A 22022-nucleotide genomic window follows, 5' to 3' on the forward strand; every position below is an offset into this window, starting at 1 on the left:
CATATAGCATCCAGTGCTCAACACAAGTGCCTTCCTTAATACCTATCACCAATTTAGCCCATCCTCTGCCCACCTCCCGACATCAACCCTCAGCTTATCCTCTATAGTTAGGTCCCTTATGGTTTGCCTTCCTCTCTTTTTTTTTTTTCCCCTTCTCCTATGTTCATCTGTTTTATTTCTTAAGCTCCACATATAAGTGAAATCATATGGTATTTGTCTTACTCTGACTTACGGAATTATTTCCTATGAAGCTTACCTATAACTTTCTTGTTTTTATGATGTTTACAAAGGTAGAATTTATTTCTCAGGCTACCCTTCGATACTCTAAATTAAGCTTCTCAAGCTGTGTGCATGAATAGGTAAACATGGCAGGAGCTTCCAGGCTGCTTGCCTCTTCACCACCAGCAGCTCCTCATCTTCCCTTGTTGCCTTACAAATGTTATTTTTTGGAGCGCCTGGGTGCCTCAGTCGGTTAAGGCAGGTCATGATCTCGTGGTTTGTGATTTTGGGCGCCGTAACGGGTTCTATGCTGACAGCTCAGAGCCTGGAACCTGCTTTGGATTGTGTCTCCCTCTCCCTCTGTTCCTCCCCTGTTTGCACTCCATCTCTCTCTCTCTTTCTCTCTCTCTCTCTCTCAAAATAAATAAAGATTAAAAAACAACAACAACAACAAACAAATGTTATTTTTCTAAGTATGCCTGAGGAAAGAGTTGGAAAGTTCTGTTCTACATTGGCTTTCATACTTCATTGGTGATTGAGAAAAAATTCTAATAAAGCACAGGGCTTTGGTGGTGTAGTCTAAGATAATGAAGGTATTATTCCTCCCAGACACTTAGAGACTGATGGAATAGTCTTTGACAACAGTGGATTCTCAGAACTACTTTTTTTGATTTATGTGAATTGTATCCTCCATTTCTTTCTAAATTTTGATTTCTTCAAGACAGGCTAGTGTTATCTTAGATCATATTTTTAAATATACCAGCTAAAATTTAACTGTTAATTTGTATAGATAATCCTCACTATGGAGCTTCACATTTCCCATGATGGAAGCTTTATCTTTTGCATTCAGTTTTCACCAGATATGGGACCCTTCTCTGTTAGTATCACACTTCTATCTCATAATTAAACATTACATAGTATTTACCATATGTGTATAGATTATACTATTTGACTGTTTTTAGTTGAATTGCATGTGATATATAAATTGGAACAGTGAATTATAATATACCTTCAGAATCATAAGTAGGTGAATAAACTGTCAGTAATAATATTTTAAATTTTGCTAAAATACTTATTACTAAACAGTTTTTAATTGCCATGGGATTCTAAATGAGCATTCTTAAGTTTATGTTGTAGACAATAAAAATACTATGAATTTACTAGTTTAAAGGTGTTACACTTTTTAAAGCATATTATGTACTAAGACATAGGAAGAAACAGGGTAGGCTCTATAGAAAGACAAAGTAGGACAACATTTGGATTACTTAAAACATTCTGTGGAAACAAGAAAAAGGCACTGCTGTATCAAAGCAAAGTTATAAGATAGGTATCATTATAAACATAGAGTGACAAAGGTCATTAAAATGAAGAAAGGAAAAATAAGAAACATTTCAAGTTTTAAGAATTTGTCAGAGATTTAAAGAATTGTTTTTTGAATTAATAAGTTGTTAGGTTGTGGATGAAAATGCTTATAAAAATTAAAATGCCTATAAGATAATGACTCTATTGTTTAAAAAGACGTTTGTAAAATGGGGTTTCTTCACTAGAGCCTAAAACAAAATTAGAGTATTTGTTTTCTAGGAAGTAAATAAAATAATTATAATACAGCAGTGGCTTTTTAAAAAATGAGACTCCCTCACTGTCCATCATTGGAAACCTTAGAATATTAGGTCTCATCTTTCTGCCTTGGCTTTAACTTTTTATAAAAGTACAGAGCAATTTTTAGCTTAGCTTTGCCCACTGTGCCTCTGTGACTTAATTCCATTGTGAAACCTCAGTCGTCTTCCAGAACTTTTCCTACACTGAAAACCCATTGCATTAACTAGCTTTCCCCTGAAGATTCAGCAGCTCTGTCTCTTGAGAGATACTGGTTCTGTTCACCATAATATAACAGAGTTAGAAAGTGCGAGTGGGAGCAGAGATGGTTTAGCATTTTTACTGTTCCGTATTCCCCTTACAGAATATTGTCAGCCATGTATTTAAGTCCCGCTGATGACATGGTGCCACTCAGCTCACCGCCCTCTGGCTCTCATTGTTCTCTGTCCACTGCAGCAGTTCCTTCCTGTAGCCAACTTTTCCACATCTGAGCCTCGTCATCAGTCTTGGCTGCTTTTCTTTGCTGCATCTTGACCTTCCGGTCTTCATTTCGGCAACCTACTTTCCTGGCTCTGGTTCTTACTAAAAACCGTTCTATTTGAGGAATTTTACAATTTCCTGTCGTTTCTATTTGATTCCCTTTTTCTTGCTCTTAACACGGTCATGCTTACTCTATCACTTTGTACCTCCGATTTTTCTCCCAATTTTACTAGACTTCTTCTGGCTTTAGTATCTTTCTTATTATTTCCCTTTTTAATCCAGTCAGAATTTTCTTGTCAATCTTTCAAACCACTCTCATTCATATTTCAGTAGCCAGTATGTGCTGAGTTTTTGACTGAGTGAATCTTGCATTATTAAAAGGGAATACTCCCTTTTTAAAGGTTAGTCTTTCATGTAACAAACATTTATTGAGTGGTACTCAGTGTTCTGGACACTGTTCTAGGCACTGGGATGTGTAAATGAACAAAGAAGTCCTAGTTTTTAAGGCAGTATACATTCTGGTAAGAGACGAAGAAATATAACAAGAAATAAGTGAAGTAATATGCAAGATACTTCTTAGTGCTAAGGGGAAAAATAGATCAGGGAAAAGGAGATAGGGAATATTTTGTAGGAAGGTTTGTTAAAAATTTAGATTGAATAACTGAGGAAGGTCTTAGAAAAGGTAGATACCATTTGAATAAGGATTTCTATTTGAATAAAGCCTTGTACTTAAAATTTTTAAAAACTCCTTTAATTTTGAGAGAGAGACAGAGCATGAGTGGGGGAGGGGCAGAGAGAGAGGGAGACACAGAATCCAAAGCAGGCTCCAGGCTCTGAGCTGCCAGCACAGAGCCCAGTGTGGGGCTCAAACCCATAAACGGTGAGATCATGACCTGAACCGAAGCCAGTCACTCAACTGACTGACTCACCCAGGTGCCAGGCCATACATTTTTTTTTTCTATTGTAGAGAGAGAGAGCGCGAGTGTGAGTGGGGGAGAGGGACAGAGAGAGAGAATATATATTTTTTAAGTTTATTTATTTATTTTGACAGAGAGAGCAAGAGTGAGCAGGGGATGGGCAGAGAGAGAGAGAGAGAGAGAGTGAGTCCCAAGCAGAGAATCTGTGCTATCAGCACAGAACCCAACACGGGGGTTCAAGCTCATGAATCATGACCTCATGACTTCATCTGAAGTCAGATGCTTAACCAGCTGAGCCATCCAGACACTCCAAGGCCTTATATTTTAGTTTATACATTTGGATTTTCAAGTCTTGAGTGTCCTTAAGGTAAAGTAAATCTGTATTATTGGTTGAGTTTTTATGCTACACTATGTAAGATCTTAGACTTTATGGATTTGGAGAATGGTATCAAATTGTGCAGCAGTAACAGTCATAAACCTAGGAGTCAGTGATTCTTCCATTTATCCAATCAAGTGTTCTTTGGTTTTGATTCTATTTCATGCTTTTCATCTCTACTTGTCTCCTATCTGGCCTATATTACTGCAGATAAGGCTCCTAATATTTTTTCAAGGCCCAGTTTTACCTAACTTCCTCTAGCTTCTGTATTGCTTATCATACTGAACTTCTAAAAACCTGGGTCTAATATTCCTCTAGTGGTTTCCAGAAATTTCCTAGAGACAATTCCATCTCCTGATCTCAACACAAAAAACATATAATCTGGTCACTGCTCCTTTTTGGTCTTTAATTTATCTGCCTGTTTCCCAAAGCAGTCATTTCCATGATGTTGCCTACTGAGTTTTTCATTCATGATTCACCAAAGCATTCATGGAATTTATGGAAATTCTTTTCCCTATTTTACATTAAATAATTATAAAGATAGCATGTTTAGAGTTTGTGTGGAGTAGAGAATGTAGGCAGACAGCTTGGTAGTCTTGAGGAAATGATAATGGCAGGAACATTTTCCTTTTTATTGTCACAGGTAAGTCACAAATGGAAAATTAGGAAAATTGAGTTAGAGAAAGCAACTTGGGAACAGTTTTCCTGTGAAAGATTGGAACTGGAAGAAATGCTAATAATAATAAAATTCAGCTAGTCCAAAATTACCAAAATTTCAATCCATTGAAAAGGTAATAAATTGTACTGTTAATGACTTTTCTGTACATCCATCTACTTTGTGACTTTCTCCCAGTGGTTGTTTTATAGCAGTTAATTCGTTAATATTGCTAGTATTCCTTGAAGAGAAAAAAAACCTGCCTGTTACCATTTCTATTCTTCTTCTTATGGAGTCATGTGATAGCTATTTCTTGAAAATTAAGATTTGGAATATTTCCCATATTACCTTTCTGGTTGATTTTATTTTGTCTTTTCAGAAAAATTCATCTTAACATTTGGTTCAGCACTTTCTTTACTGACTGTACTTCTTTTTATTATTCAATTAGTTTTATTTTTTAAGTTTATTTATTTTGAAAGAGAGAGAGTGTGTGTGCAAGTGGGGAAGGGGCAATGAGAGAGGGGGAGGGAGAGAGAGAATCCTAGGCAGGCTCCACAGCACCAGCGCAGAGCCTGATGTAGGGCCTGAACTCACAAACCATGAGATTGTGATCTGAGCTAAAGTCAGACAGTTAACTGACTGAGCCACCTAGGTACCCAATTATTCAATTATTAGCTTTAAAGGAATACTTCATTCTTCACTGATTGATTTATACTGGTTAATCTCGTTTCTCAGGCTCATCAGGATTATCTTGGCTGCATGTTTCTATTTTATATCTGATTGTGATTTACTGCACATCCTTTCTATTACTACATTACAGTTCCCATTAAACTGTTACAATAGCTAATAGCCTCCCTATAGCTAAATTAAAGCCCACACTCTTTGATCCCATATTACTGACTCCATTAGCTTTATAAGTATTTCCTCACTGTATGTATGTAGCATACAGTGTATGAATGTAGCATGCTTTTAATTGATTAGTTGATTGATATTCTTTTAATTAATCAGCAGATACTTGGGTGCCTTCTATATGCTTGACTTTTTAAGTTTAAAATGTACAGTATGATGGCTTGGTTTAGACTTCATCCATAACAAATGTCATAGATGGGGTGCCTTAAACAGTGGAAATTTATTTTCTCACAGTTCTGGAGGCTGCACAGTCCAAGATCTAGATGCCAACTGATTCAGTTTCTGATGAGACCTTTCTTCCTAGATTTCAGAAGGATGGAATTTGATCCATACCAGTTCCTATTCAGTTCCACTGGTCTGTTGATGGATAAGTGAATATTTCACTTTCTAAATTATTTTAGTTTTGTGTAGAGTTTAATATCTGCTAATACCAGTTTTCCCCTTATTAGTTGTTCGTACCTTTTTTTACTGGTATGTTTTGTTTGTGTTTTGTTATAGGTACACTCATTTAAGCTCTTCCTCTCCTAGGCAGGTCAAAAAATTTGTGCCTCTTGTACATGATTTTTTTTTTGGGGGGGGGGCATTTCTGGTTACCTTTAAAGCTCATTCATGCAACTTGCCTTCGTTTTGTATAGCATTCACTAGAACCTCAGGATAATGTTAAATATTGGTGCTAATGTTGGCTTCTTTGTGAATTTAATGGAATTTCTAATGTTGCAGAGATAAGTATGATGTTAGCCGTTGGTTTGAGATGTCCTTTATTATGACAAGGAAGTGTCCTTAATGTCTCTTATGTTCCCTCACCAGAAGTTGATACTCATTTTTCTGAAAGCTAGTTTTGCAGATGTTCCATAGACTTTTTTAATTGATATTTTTATTTAGACAATTATAGATTATTAATTGCTGTTGTAAGGAATAATGTGAAGAGATACTATTGTTACTTTTTACCCAGTTTTCCCATTAGTAACATTTTGCAAAACTGTAGTATAATCACAATTAAAGTATATTTTCATATTGATACAAACCATCATATTCAGATTTTCCTACTTTTATTTGTACTCATTTGGGTATTTAAGACTGTACAGTTTTACCATCCACAGAAAAGACACAAAACAATTTAGTAACCACAGGAATCCTCCCTCCTGTTACTCTTTTATAACCACATCTACCTCCTCCTTGCCTGGCAACCACTCATCTGTTCTCCATTTCTATAATTTTGTACTTTCAAAAGATGTTATATAATTGGAATCACAAGTATGTAACCTTTCAGGATTGGGTAATTTTTTTTTTTAAACTGTTGTTCCCTGAGGGTTCATCCAGGTTGTTAAGCGTATCAATAGTTTGTCCCTTTTTATTGTTGGCTACTATTCTGTGATGTCTTTTTACCAAATTTATTTAACCATTGATTCACAGAAGGACATCTAGGCTGTTTGCACTTTGGGGCCGTAACAAGTAAAGCTGCTCCAAACATTCACGTGCAGGTTTTTCTGTGAATCTAAGTTTTATTTCTCTGGAATAAATGACCAAGAGTGCAATTGTAGAGTGTATTATAGTTATTTGTAAGAAACTGCCACTTTTTTCCCAGAGTGGCAATACAATGTTACATTTCTACTAGCAGTGTATACGGTGTGTGAACAATCCCAGACTTGTCTAGGCATTCTTGCTAGCATTTTGTGTAGTTAATATTTTTTATTTTAGTCATTCTGATAGGTATGTAGTGGGAGCTCATTGAATGGCTAATAATTTTGAATTATCTTTTTATGTGCTTATTTGTACCTTGTTTGGTGAAAAATCTGTTCATGTCCTTTGCCTGTTTTTCTCATTGAATTTTTTTGGGGGGTTCTTTTCTTTTCTTTTGTTTTCTTTCTTTTCTTTTCGGTTAAGTTTTGAGAGTTCCCTAAAAGTCTTGTAGTTTTACATTTTATATTTAAGTCTTTGGTCACATTTGAGTAAATTTTTATATAAGGTATGATACTTGGATCAAAGTGATGGGGAGGGCTATGAATGTCCAGTTTTCCCATCACCATTTACTCTGTTTGTCTACCCCTCCATAAATATCACACATTGTATTACTATAGCAATACTCTGTGTATTAGGTAGTGATTTCTCCCATTTTATTCTTATTTCATGAAATTATTTGGGCTATTCCAGGGTCTGTGCCTTCCCATTTAATTTATTTCAGAAGTTCTTTTTTTTTTTTTTTTTAACATTTATTTATTTTTGAGAGAGAAGGAGCATAAGCAGGGGAGGGGCAGAGAGGGGGATAGAGGATCTGAAGCATCCTCTGCACCGACAGTTGCTAGCCTGATATGGGGCTGGAACCCAAGAACCATGAGATCATGACCTGAGTTGAACTTGGATGCTCAGCCAATTAAGCACCCAGGCTCCCCCTTCCATATAAATTTTAGAATGATCTTACCCTGTATCTACAAATTCTTTATTAGGATTTTGATAGGAATTATATTAAACCTGTGAGTCATTTTGGGGAGAATTAATCATCTTTATTATGTTTAATATTCTAATCCATGAATATGGTTTGTCTCTACCAAGGTCTTTGCATTCTTGTAAAGAAGCAATTGTAAACAGTATTGTGTTCATAAATTTGACTAGTGCATGTTCATTGTATATAGATATGATTAATTTTTGTATCCTCTTTGCTGGCCTATGAGGTTTTTAGATTCCCTGGGATTGATTGATTATTTGTTTATTTTATTTATTTATTGAGCATGTGTGAGTATGAGGGGTGGGGAGCTAGGGGAAGGGGTAGAGGGAGAGAGAGAATATTCAGTTGGCTTCAAGCCCAGCACGGAGCCTGTCAGGGGCCCAGTCTTGCCCAGTCTTTTCAAGCCTGAGATCATGACCTGAGCCAAAATCAAGAGTTGGGTGCTTTAACCAACTTGACCAAGCAATTGCCCCTAGGAGTTTTAAATATAGACAGTCTTGTCATCTACAAATTTAAACAGCTTTATTCCCTCCTTTTCAATCTGTATGCCTTTTATTTCTTTTTTTCCATCATTGCAGTGACAAGAACCAAGAATAGTATTAGTGTACATCCTTGACATGTTCAGATCTTAGTGGAAACACATTCCGTCTTTTACCCTTGAGTATGATGTTAGCTGCAGGGTTTTTTTTTTTTTTTTTTTTATAGTGCTCTTTAATGACCTGAGATAATTCTCCTGTGTTTCTGACTTGCTGAATTTTTTTATTGTAAATGCACGTTAGAATTTGTTGAATGCTTTTTGTATGGCAGTTGATATGATATCTTTAGCTTGTTGATATGATAGATTATGGTGATTGATTTTTGAATGTTGACCCCGCCTTGTTGCCTTGAATAAATCCCACTTGGTCTTGGTGTATAATCCTTTGATATATTATTAGGTTTGATTTGCTACTATTTTCTTGAAAAGTTTGGTTCACCCTATACCCAATGTAGGAATCGAACTCATGACCCCAAGATCGAGAGTCACCTGCTCTTCTGAAGGAACCAGCCTGGTGCTCCCTGATTTGCTCCTATTTTATTAATGAATTTTGTATATAAGTTATGAGAGGTATTCCTGTGTAGTTTTCTTTTTTGGTATTATCTTTGGTGTTGGTGTCAAGGTAATACTGGCCTCATAAAACGAATTGGGAAGTGTGTTTTCTGTTTTCTGTATATGTGCTCCCGAAGCGAGCACAGTGTTTTCTGTTTTCTGGAAGAGATTGTCTAAAATTGGTGTTAGTTCTTTTTTAAGTGTTTGGTAGAATTCTCCAGTTAAATCATCTCAGTATAGAGAGATCTCTTTAAGAGGTTTTAATTGCAAATTCAATTTCTTTAATGGTTATAGGACAGTTCAGGTTATCCTTTATCTTGATTGAGTTTTGATAATACACAGTTCTCAAAGAATCATTTCATTTCTTCTAAACTTTCTAATTTATGAATGTAAAGTTCTTAATCTGTCAGTTTTAAAGGCTGCAAGCTCTTTAGTGATGTCCCTTGTTTCACTCCTGAAATTGGTGATTTGTATGTTCATTTTTAATTTGTCGGTCTTGCTAGAGATTTATCAGTTTTATGGTGTTTTTTTTTAACTTGATTTTTTTTGTTCTATTTCCATTGATTGATTCTTATTTATTATTATTTTCTTCCTTCTGCTTACTCTGTTTTTCTAGTTCTTTGGAAGGAATTTCAGTTATGGATTTGAGACCATTCATCATTCTAATATCCATAGCTGTTTGAAAGGCTTCAATTCACTGTAGTATAAAGGTTTGGATTTATAAAGTTTAGGCTTATTTATTAAATTATTCAAATATTATATAACCTTTTCTCTCTCTTTTTTTTGGTTCAACTAAGGCTGAAGCTCTCCAACAATCATTAAGTCTTTGAATATTCTTGTGTTTCTAAATGATTTTGTATAATATAGATATTGCTGTATAAATTGTTTAATAAAGATTCATGGCTTTTAAATCCTTAGATCATTCAGCTAGACTCCTTCAGACTTGTATGGGCCCCTTTCCAAATTTGGCAGACCCAGTTGAGGGAGAGAGTTGTTTAAGCTTGTTTAGTTTTAGTCTGGCCAGTTTAGAGATCTAACAGCTTATGAGGGCTTGGGAAAGAGCCAAGTAAGGAAGTAGGGGGTATCGCCCGTGCCCAAGAAATTCATGTTGTTCTTTGTGCGGCCACCAGGAGTTAGAGCAGTGTCTTAATCAGAAGTCAGTAGCAATAGTTTTCTCCTGTTTCTGCACACAGTAATCCCTTCTGCATTCTCTTACAGGGGATAGCCTTCTTGATTGTGGTCTCAAGTGCTTGACCTGTTTCTCAGAGGTGCTGAGAGAACCACAGTGTATCTCATTTTCTATTCCCTTATTCCTCTCACTTCCTGCTGATTCACTTTCTCTAATGGTTACAGGTCTCTAATGGTTTTGTTTTCTTTTCAACAAGTTCTGATAATTATAGTTTTTCTAGGAAATCAGTTGTTTCACTTAGCTTTTCAAATTTGGGGTTCTAAAATCTTATATTGTATTCTTTATTACTCTTTAAATTTTTGCTGTCCCTTCAATTTTGTCCTCTTTTCACTCCTAGTATTGTTTATTTATACTTCATGCCTTTTTTGCTTGTCCATTTCATTTCTTTGCAAAGAATCAATTTTTAGCAAGAATAGATGATCTCCTTTATACTTTTTACCCAAATACACCAATTTCCCCCCAAATACGTTAATTTTTTTTAACATTTTGCAATGTTTGGTTTATCATTCTTTCTCCTTCTCCCAGTACACACACATACACACACATTTTTGAACTATTTGAGGTAAGTTGCATATATTCTCCCTTTTACCTAATACTTCAGCGTATTATTCCCAGGAACAAGGATATTTTCTTAGATAATCACAATTAACCTATTTAAGAAATTTAACATAATGGTGACACTTTATTTTTTTATTTTTTAATTTTTTTTTATGTTTTGTTTATTTCTAGGAGAGAGAGAGAGACAGCATGAGCAGGGGAGGGTCAGAGAGAGAGGGAGTCACAGACTGAAACAGGCTCCAGGCTCTGAGCTGGCAGTCAGCACAGAGCCCGATGTGGGGCTCGAACCCACGAACCGCGAGATCATGACCTAAGCGAAAGTCGGACGCTTAGCCGACTAAGCCACCCAGGCGCCCCGATGACACTTTAATCTGCAATCCATTTTCCAGTTTTGTAAACTGTCCTAATAATATTTTTCAGTACAAGATCACATAGCATTTAGCTGTCACGCGTCTTCATTCTCCTTTAATCTGGAGCGATTCCTTGGTCTCTCCTTTATGATATGTGTATATGGAAGGAATTCTGGCTCCCTCTCTTCTGTGGTACTTCAACTGCTCTTATGTGAGAAACACTGTCATTGTTCCTTCTCTTCCTTTTTAAGAATGTTTAAAATGGGGGGAAAGGGAGAGAGGCAAACCATGAGAGACTCTTGAATGCTGACAAAAACTGAGGACTGATGGATGTGGGGGGGAGGAGGGATGGGCATGGAGGAGGGCACTTGTGGGGATGAGCACTGGGTGTTATGTGGAAACTAATTTGACAATAAACTATTTGTAAAAAAAAAAAAAATACTTGGTGTTACACGGAAACCAACTTGACAATAAACTATTAAAAAAAATGTTTAAAATGGACTCAGCTCAGAACATACCATTAAACACAAATTTTTATTAACAGGTAATTAGTAAAATTCTGTATTTGACAATATAATTTAATATTTCTTGGTGTCTTTCGTAAAGGATACTAGCTTTTACATCATCCAGAAAACTAAACATCATAGTATGAAGCAGCTATTTGAGATACCAATTATTGATTTTGGTTATGAAATAATTTAATTTGAATTTGACATTTGTATTTCAAAAATGAAATGATTTTTCCTTGGAGTCAAAGATATTTTAGAAAGTTACTAGTGAAAAAAACTTATGTCTAGCTTGCAACTAGACTGCTTCTTAGATAATACAATCTGTAAACATGTAATTATCTATTTGTAAGGTAACAACTATAATAAAGTACATAGTAGTTTGAAAGTACGTATTTAATTTTACTCTGCTCTCCCAAATTATTAGTTGTTATTAATGAAACAAAAATGCACTTGTACTCATTTTTGACTTGGTCTATTTTCAGTACTTCTGGCAAACAGTTCAGTAATTTTGCAATGGGAGATTTGCTCTATATTTCCCCAAATAACTTGGAATATATCTTCAGAAGTTTTAGTTATTTAGTGACTGGTGTTTCACTTTTTTCCCTGCTATAAAATACCCTAGAATTTCTTTCAGAAGAAGGAAAAACATTGGAGATCCAAATTTTTCACTGCCTTTGGAATCTGTTAACTTTAGCTTCACAGACTTTATTCATAAGCTCTTTGAGCTCTGAGAGTACCTTCATTTATCATTAAAAATCTCGTCTATTCAAAAAAAGTCTCTTCTCATAATTAATGATCTCCCAGTTTCTCATAACAACCATTGGTTATGGATTAGTGGGTCACGTGATGACCAACATCACCATTACTAGTATTATTTGTTGAGGGTTTACTATGTGTTAGGCACTATTTGAGTGTTCTGCATGTATAAACGAATTAAATAAAAGTCTCAAAAGCAGATGCATAATGAGTGGTAGAGACTAGGTGGGACCCAGCTAGTCTTAGCTGCAAAGCCCACAAGATTAATTAATTAATTAGTTAATGTACCAAATTGTTCTTACACAGCACTAGCATTTTCTTTCCTGGGAAGTATATGTATCCTATTCTGCTCCTTCTATTATTCATACCTTAATCAGTTTGCTTATTTATTTATGAAAGAGAGAAAATGTTTTTAAAATAATTTTTCAAATGTTTTATTTTTGAGAGAGAAAGAGAACAAACAGGGGAAGGACAGAAAAAGAGAGGGGATCCAAGTCAGGCTCCCCACTGCCGGCACAGAACCTGATGTGGTGCTCGAATTCACAAACTGTGACATCATGGCCTCAGCTGAAGTGGGATGCCTAACCAACTGAGCCACCCACCCAGGTGGCTCGAGAGAAAGTCTTCAGCAGGCTCCACACAGCTTATGGCTTGATCTTACTGCTGTGAGATCATGACCTGAGCAGAGTCTGCTCAATCAAGAGTCTGACCCTTAAATGACTAAGCTACCCAGATTCCCCTTAATACCTTAATCATTTTATTTTGGATACTCTTATAAATATGCATTCTCATTAACCACTTTTCTTTGCCTTCTCTTTTAACTCATAACCTGGCATTATAGGGAAACAACTTCTTTTGCCTCTCTCCATCTATATCAAATTTTAATATATTTATACTAGCAGTAGTTTTTCTTAAATTCAGAGTTCACTTGTTCATCTGTATTTTTTTCATAATTAACCTAAGTAAATCAAATCAATGAAAACCTTAACAGAGGAAAGAGAAAGAATATTTGTTTTGTTGTTGTTGTTACCACCACTAGACTGGAAGGCTTAAAAATCCTATTAAATATTCATGGTTCCAAAAGTATTTATTTAGCTAGAAAAGAAGTTAGACTTGTATGTTTTAACCAACTTAGATCTGTTTACGTCTGTGTTGGAATGCAAAGCTGTTCTACCACATACCCCTACATTGTGGTATATTTTCTCCTTCATTATTTTAGTCACCTTCCTGAAGCTGGCTTCAGCCAGTCTGTTTGCAGCAATTATATTCTTCTCAGACTTGGTCAGGTATATGTAAGTCTGAAAGTTCATTCGTTTGTTCGTTCTTTCTCTTTCTTTCTCTTTTTTTTTCTTTGAAGGAGTCATTACAAATATTTAAGTGCTTTTGAATTTGTTAATGCTTTTTCTAGTTAAAAATTTTTAATTACACATTTGTTTTTTAGTTTATAATAAAGCTTCGTTTCTTTTCCCAATATACTTGAAGGTGATCAAAAATTCAAACAGTTCTAGTGCTAGTGCTGATTCTAAAACATGACTCCAATTTATACTATGTTAACTAGCCACATTCTTAATGGATCGGTTAAAGGTTATTGATATGAAATTACTTTGCAACATAATCTTTTACAGTTAGTCTTGTTGAGTCAATCTTAAATTTAATATTCACTTTACCATTGCTGTTAATACTCTTAATATCTTTTCTGGTTATTAATACAGTCTACTTGGGAGGGGTAAATATGAGGGCAGGGCCACTAATCTGTTTTTAAACTTAACTTTACTCTCCAGTTTGGTGTCCTTGGTGCTTACGATGGAGGCCTGATGAAATTCACATACTTCCAGAACTTTAACACCAGAAAGAAGTATAAACTATTAATTTGAATTAATTAAGAGATGTATTTCAGGTTTAATGACATATAGAATATTTTTAAGATTATATTTTTATTGACTTCTTATAACTGCTTTTATAGTCTTAACAGAATTTTGAATTAATCATTTTATTTTATATCAGTTCTTCTCTTATAAAGAAGCTCTAAGAGTGAGTGTGGGTCACGTATTCTGAGTTGTAACTATTTCAGGCCTATAGAGTGAATACCTTTTAGTTTACTATATTGGTAATTAATAGGTTTAACTCCCTATTAGTTAGAAGTAACTAATCTCATTATCTTATTTTTCCTACCAGATAAATAATTCACCTGATAATGTTGGATTGGTTAATTGTAATATCTTGGCAAAAATATAATTCCTGTTTTCTACACTTTATTTATGAAATGGTAACCATTAAATTTTGCTTCCTATATGCCATTACTATTAGTATTACTGTTAGCTTAAGATATAGATTAATATATGCAGTAGGCTAAAGTTGGAACACATTGTTCTCCTACAGTTGAAGAGGGGCATTGGAAGGGGAGAGTCAGCAGAATTCTCTGAATTTTAAGAATGCTTTCAGACCCTAAAATTATTTTTGTTTTTCAGGAAGGCTGATTTGGTATTGTTCATATGATGGGTAAAACTCTTTTGAGGCATTCTTCGACCTACCTTCCTTTTTTTAATGGCTCTTAATTCCAGTGATTTTTTTTTTTTTTTCCAAAACATTTATTTATTTTGAGGGAGAGAATGAGAGAGAGAATGCCAAGCAGGCTCCTCGCTGTCAGTGCAGAGACCTACTTGGGGCTCCATCTCGCAAAATGTGAAATCATGACCTTGAGCCCAAACTAAGAGTTGGATGCTTAACTGACTGAGCCACCCAGGTGTCCTGGTGTGTGTGTGTGTGTGTGTGTGTGTGTGTGTGTGTGTGTGTGTGTGTTAATTTGAGGTGGACAGTTGTTATCCCTATTGGTTAATCAGAGTGTGCTCTCAGTTGGCCTTAATATGATGAGAGTACATTTATTTTTTAATACTGCTTGTAGTCAAAAGCAAGATAACCTAATATTGTGTGACTTAGATGAATAATTTTTCTGTTTTTCACAGAGAGTCTTTAGGATTAATGTAAACACCGAATGATACAGAAATGTTCTAGGAAGCATATTTTTAAAACTGTCTACAAAGACAGTGGGTACTTGTGCCAATAGATTACCTGACTTTTTCTGTCTCAGGCTTATCCCTAAATTCAGAATAGCTATGGCATGTTCTTAAACTCAGAATAGCTATTAACATAGCTCTATATATATGTATAATATACATATATGTATAATATATATTATATATATAATATATAGAGCTATGTTAATATATATAATATATATTAAATGTTAATATATATTATATATGTTTATGTATTTAATATATATATTATATATTATATATATTAACATAGCTATACACACACACACATATACACCTACATATATACCACATCTTCTTTTTCCATTCATCTATCAATGGACATTTGGACTCTTTCCACACTTTGGCTATTGTTGATAGCCTTGCTATAAACATTGGAATGCCTGTACCCCTTCAAAACAGCACACCTGCATCCCTTGGATAAATACCTAGTAGTGCAGTTGCTGGGTCATAGGGTAGTTCTGTTTTTAATTTTTTGAGAAACTTCTATGCTGTTTTCCAGAGTGGCTGCACCAGTTTGCATTCCCACCAGCTGTGCAAAAGAGTCTTTTTCCACATCCTCACCAACATCTGTCATTGCCTGAGTTGTTAATTTTAGCCTTTCTGACTGGAGTAAGGTGGTATCTTATTGTGGTATTAATTTGTATTACCCTGATGATGAGAGATGTTGAGAATATTTTCATGTGTCTGTTTGGCATCTGGATGTCTTCTTTGGAAAAGTGTCTATTCATGTCTTTTGCCCATTTCTTCACTGGATTATTTGTTTTTTGGGTGTTGAGTTTAATAAGCTCTTTATAGATTTTGGCATAAAAACAGACACAGCCCAGTGAACAGAATAGAGAACCCAGAAATGGACCCACAAACGTATGGCCAACAAATCTTTGACAAAGCAGGAAAGAATATCCAATGGAATAAAGACAGTCTCTTTAGCAAATGGTGCTGGGAAACCTGGACAGATAGGCAGAAGAATGAACCTGGACCACTTTCTTACACCATACGCAAAAACAAACTCAAAATGGACGAAAGACCTAAATGTAAGACAGGAAGCCCTCAAAATCCTAGAGGAGAAAGCAGACAAAAACCTCTTTGACCTTGGCCACAGCATTTTCTTAGCATGTCTCCAGAGGCAGGGGAAACAAAAGCAAAAATAAACTATTGGGACCTCATCAAGATAAAAAGCTTTTTTTCTTTTAAGAGAGTGTAAGCACGGGAGTGTCAGAGGGAGAGAGAAAATCTTAAGCAGGCTTCATGCTCAGTATGGAGCCCAACACAGGGCTTGATCTTATGACCCTGGGATTATAACCTGAGCCAAAATCAAGAGTTGGATGTTCAACTGACTGAGCCACCCAGATGTCCCTAATGCCTCTTTTAAATGCATTAGTCTCTTACAGTTTATAGAAAACAATATTTGGGGTTACAAAGTAAACTTACAGTAATACCTAGCTTGTTCACTAATTGCTCTTTCCTTTAAATGTGTTAGTCTCTTAAATTTTATAGAAAACAAAAACTGCAGTTAAAAACCAGTTTTACAGTTTCACTGTTTTTATAAATGCTCCTGCACTTAACTCATTGAGATCTTTATTCCTCCGTACAGCTTCAAGTTACTGTCTTTTTTTTTTTTTTTTAATAGTTTTATTTATTTCTAGGAGAGAGAGGGAGACAGCGTGAGCAGGGGAGGGTCAGAGAGAGAGGGAGTCACAGACCGAAACAGGCTCCAGGCTCCGAGCTGGCAGTCAGCACAGAGCCCGACGCGGGGCTCGAACCCGCGAACCGCGAGATCATGACCTAAGTGAAAGTTGGACGCTTAACTGACTAAGCCACTCAGGCGCCCCTTCAAGTTACTGTCTAATGTAATTTCACTTTGTAGGACTTCCTTGAACCCTTTTTGCAGAGCAGATCTAGTGATAGCACACTCTCTCAGCTTTGTTTATCCATGAATGTCTTGAAGGACAGTTTTTCCAGATAAACTATTCTTTTTTGACCTTTTTTTCTTAACAGTACTTTGAATATATCTGTTCACTATCTTCTGGCCCCCAAAGTTTCTGAAGAGAAATCTGCTGCTATTTAGGTTCATTTCAAAATAACAGTCCCTATCTCTCTTGCTGCTTTCAAGATTCTCCCTGTGTCTTTGTGTGGCTGTCTTTTAAATTTGTCTTATTTGGAGTTTGTTGAGCTTTCTAGATGTTTATGTTGATGTGTTTTATCTTACCTATGAAGTTTTATTTTTATTATTTTTTTTTAATGTTTTATTTCTAGGAGAGGGAGAGAGAGACAGCGTGAGCAGGGGAGGGTCAGAGAGAGAGGGAGTCACAGACTGAAACAGGCTCCAGGCTCTGAGCCGGCAGTCAGCACAGAGCCCGACGCGGGGCTCGAACCCACGAACCGCGAGATCATGACCTAAGCGAAAGTAGGACGCTTAACCGACTAAGCCACCCAGGCGCCCCTTTACCTATGAAGTTTTAAACCATCATTTCTTCAGATAGTCTCCCTGCCCCTTTCCCTTTCCTCTGTCTACAGGTCCTGTGATGTGCAGGTTGGTCCTCTTGACGGTGCCCCACAGGTCCTTAAGCTGTTTGCTTTTCTTCAGTCTTCTTTCTTTGTGTTCTTCAGATTCAGTAATTTCTCTTGTCCTATTTTCAAGTTCACAGATTCTTCTTCCACCTCAAATCTGCTTTTGAATCTCTGTAGTGAATTTTTTATTTCAGTTACTGTACTTTTCAGCCCCAGAATTTCTTCTTAGTTTCTCTTTAGGTTTCCTCTCTCTTTATTGATACTTTCATTTTTGTTTGTAAACTGTTTTCTTGACTTTCTCCATATCTTCATTTAGTTCTTCAATCATCCTGAAGACAATTTTTTTTTTTAAGTTTTTGTCTAATAGGTCTGTCATCAGGCCTTTTTTAAGGGACGGTGTCTGTTGATTTTCTTTTTTCCTTTCATTGGGAAAAGAAAAAAATTAACTTACTGTTTTCCTTGTATGCCTTGAGGTTTTTGTTAAACACCAAACATTTGAATCTAATAATGTGGTAACTCTAGAAATCAGATTATCCCCCTTCCCCAAGAATTGCTGCCCCCGTCGCGGCTGCTGCTGCTGATGTTTTATTGTTGTGGGTTGTCTCTGTGCTGGGAATCCACCTAAAATGTAAACTTAGGTCTTCTCTTATCTTTTCTGAGTATTTCCCTGGGTATACATAGATACTTTCTAATTTTCCCCATGAATATAATTGTTTTTGAATGTCCTAGTCTTTAATATCTAGTACTCCAAATGGGAAAAAGTAAAAAATGATGAATAAAAAAGGATGTTTATCCTTTATATAACCTGGACATCACTTCATTCTGTTGAGGGGGACTTGCAACAGTGAGAGAAGGTATAACAACTATGGCTGTCTTCCTCTTTTCTGCACCTCTCTAATCAGCCGGCCCTTAGTAACCAGAACATGACTTCTGCTATGTGGGGGACAGGACCCTTTTTTACCCTACCTGGCTCCTGAAATTTGTGCGCAAGCTGCTCCAGGAACATGTGCACAGTTCCTGCTGTGGGGGATGGGTAGCTGCTACTGTATTCATAGCTGAGATTGACCAAAATTAAGCACAGTTTACTGCCCATGGCTTCCTGTGGGAATTACAAGTCTTCAACAGACTTCAGAGTTCCAACATAGTTATATCAAACAGATTTCTGCCAGTAAAATTATTGTCTAGGTTGGAAGAAAGATTCTTTCTTAAGAACTTTGCCATCTTTCCAGAATCCCCTTTAATCCCATTTTTTTCTGTGTAGAGTGACTTTATGAAGTACATTAAGTAGGAAGACCTCTGTATTAATAGAGAGGAGAAATGCATTAGCTCTTATTCTCACCTCATTATGTAATTAAAGAGCTACATTAGAGGATTTGATAAATGTATAGTAATTTTTGGCATTTTACCTTTTGGCAGGTGGTTTTGGAATGTATGCTTAAAAAAGACCTCATTTACAATAAGGTCACTCCAACATTTCACCACTGGAAGATTGATGATAAGAAATTTGGCCTTACCTTTCAAAGTCCTGCTGATGCTAGGGCTTTTGATAGAGGCATTCGAAGAGCTATAGAGGATATTTCTCAAGGTAGGTTTTCTCAACTATTTTCTTAATTTGTTTATCATATATAATGGAGTGACTTGAAGCAAGTCAGCTTTTGTGGTATGTGATTAACTTTGAAAGCTCACCATAGGCAAAGATAAAATAATGGTATTTTAATCTGTTTTGTATTTGTCACATCATAATGTATATACCAATTACATGTATTATCTTGAACCCATCAGTAACAGACAGGAGATAATTCAAATGTTTTTAAGTAAGAGCATAAAGAAGAGGAAACAGTCAGAACTTTCAGAATCCTTGTGTGTTGTTATATTAGTCATACCCTTGTTTTGATCATAAAAAAGAGAAATTTTCTAATAATCAGCTATGGTCAACCTTTGAACAACATGTTTTGAACTGTGATGGTCCACTAGATGTGGATTTTTTTTACAATACCATAAATGTATTTTCTCTTCTTCTGTTTTGCTTGGTAACGTTTTCTTTCCTCTTTTATTTTATTCTAAGAATACAGTATATAATACATATACAGAGTATATGTTGATCAACTGTTTATCTTATTGGTAAGGCTTCCAGTCAGCAGTAGAGTATTAGTAATTAAGTGTTGAGGGAGTCAAAAGTTACACGTGGATTTTCAGCTACATTGCTGGGGGCGTGCAGAGTATCCCTAATCCCTTCGGTGTTCACGGACAGTGTTCCATTCTATTTGTTGTTAGAAATTTTCTCTTTTTTATATGGAGACTCTATTTTTTTCTATGGCAAAAACTCCTTAAAACTCTTCTTAACTCTTTACCTGGTTTCATGAGTAAAGATTGGCTCCAACTATCCCTTTGTATATTTTGCCATTTTGTTAAGATTATTAACTCTAAGGCTTGCAGGTTTTTTTTTTTTTTTTTTAAGTTAATTATTTTGAAAAGAGACAGACAGATGGAGCATGAGTGGGAGAAAAGAAGAAAGAGAGAATCCCAGGCAGGCCCTAAGCTGTTAGTGCAGAGTCCAGCACAGGGCTTGATCTCACAGATAATGAGATCATGACCTGAGCCAAAACAAGAGTCGTATGCTTAACCAACTGAGAACACCCAGGCACCCCTAAAGCATGCAGGTTTTAAAGGGAAGAAGAATGTATTTACATGTAAGACTGGCCTCTGCCTAATGAAGCAAAAAGAAATCACTTTAAATCCCATTTCTTCCCCATAACGAAGTTATAATTAGGCTTGATTTGTTTTTCTAATTAAGAAGGAAAATCTTCTCTATAAATTTAAGAAATTAATTTTTATATAACCTAACTCAAGATAAATTGGACAGCATTGTGATCTGTATATTTTGAAGATAGTATTTTAGTAGAAAAATCAGAAGAAATGAATGAATTATAAGACTGACCATATGTAAGAACATGGAAATGCTTATTAGTACAAGTCTGTACTGATAGTATATAAAATTGTAAATAAATAATTTAGCTATTTTAAAAGATTCAAAATTGGTAAGCAATCAGTGATTTCCAGTTCAGAAAAACTTCCACAAAATAGTAGCAGTCATTTTATCTTTATTACAAGAACCTATAAATTCATTCTAGATCAGTATTCTTGGGGCATCTGGGTGGCACAGTTGGTTAAGCATCTGACTTCAGCTCGAGTCATGATCTCGTGGTTCATGAGTTCAAGCCCCACATTGGGTTTTGTGCTGATAGCTCAGAACCTGGAGCCTGCTTTGCGGATTCTGTCTCCCTTCTCTCTCTACTCTCCCACTGATATCCTGTCTCTCTTGAAAAAGTTAAAGCATTAAAAAAATTAGATCAATATTCTCAATATTGGCTGCACATTTGAATCACCTGAGACACTTTGAAAAATAGAATAATTCAAATTGCCATTTGAATCCATCTGTCTGGAGAGGGCAGATGAGGCATTTTTTTTTTAAAGTTCCATATCCATTTCAAATGTGATGAGGAATTGTGAAATGATTATATTATGAATTTAGGGGGAAAAAAAGATTACAAGATTCTCCAGCAGTGGTTGTGGTTCTGAAACCACTGCAAGAAACATCGAAATAAAAATACTCGATACTCTCTGCCCCACCCCCCAGATTCTGACATTATTGGTTTGGAAACATACTGTGGCACCAGTATAGTTTGTAAAATTTTCCCAGTTGATTCTGTTGAAGGACCAGTACTTTAAAAAGATAACCAGTTATCCATGGCTGTTGGAATTTATGATTTACTTTTTTAAATTAAGCTTTTAATTTTAATTCCAGTATAGTTAACATACAATGTTATATTAGTTTCAGGTGTACAATATAGTGACTCTGCAATTCTCTACATTACTCAGTGCTCATCAGGATAAGTGTACTCTTGAATCCCCAGAAACCTATTTGGCCTGTTCCCCATCTACCTCACCTTTGGTAACCATCAGTTTGTTCTTTATAGTTAAGAGTCTGATTCTTGGTTTCCCTCTCACTTTTTCTTTTCATTTTTTTAACGTTTATTTTTGAGAGAGAGAGAGAGAGAGAGGGGAAGAGAATGTGAACAGGGGAGAGCAGAGAGAGAGGGGGAACACAGAATCTGAAGCAGGCTCCAGGCTTTGAGCTGTCAACACATAGCTTGATGCAGGGCTCAAACCCATGAACCGTGAGATCATGACCTGAGCAGAAGTCAGATTATTAACAGTCCAGTCACCCCTCTCTATTTTCTATCCTTTGTTCATTTGTTTTATTTCTTAAAATTTACATAAAAGTGATATCATAAGGTATTTGTCATTCTCTGACTGATTTTACTTAGCATTATACTCTCTGGCTTCATCCATGTTGTTGCAAATGGCAAGATTTCATTCTTTGTGGCTGAGTAATATTCCATTGTGTATA

At 35.8% G+C, this 22022-nt stretch overlaps 1 protein-coding gene across 1 annotated transcript in view; it reads left to right on the plus strand.

The window, feature by feature from the left end:
- Positions 1–22022, plus strand: part of SPRED1 (sprouty related EVH1 domain containing 1) — a 129022-nt gene that overhangs the window by 63554 nt on the left and 43446 nt on the right. The window contains exon 3 of the mRNA XM_039220864.1: positions 19028–19196. Within this exon, the coding sequence (XP_039076795.1) occupies positions 19028–19196 (169 nt within the window). The remainder of the gene's footprint in view (positions 1–19027; positions 19197–22022) is intronic.

Source organism: Hyaena hyaena, unplaced genomic scaffold (genome assembly GCF_003009895.1).
Source record: "Hyaena hyaena isolate Hyena2069 unplaced genomic scaffold, ASM300989v1 scaffold_918, whole genome shotgun sequence".
Taxonomy (NCBI): domain Eukaryota; kingdom Metazoa; phylum Chordata; class Mammalia; order Carnivora; family Hyaenidae; genus Hyaena; species Hyaena hyaena.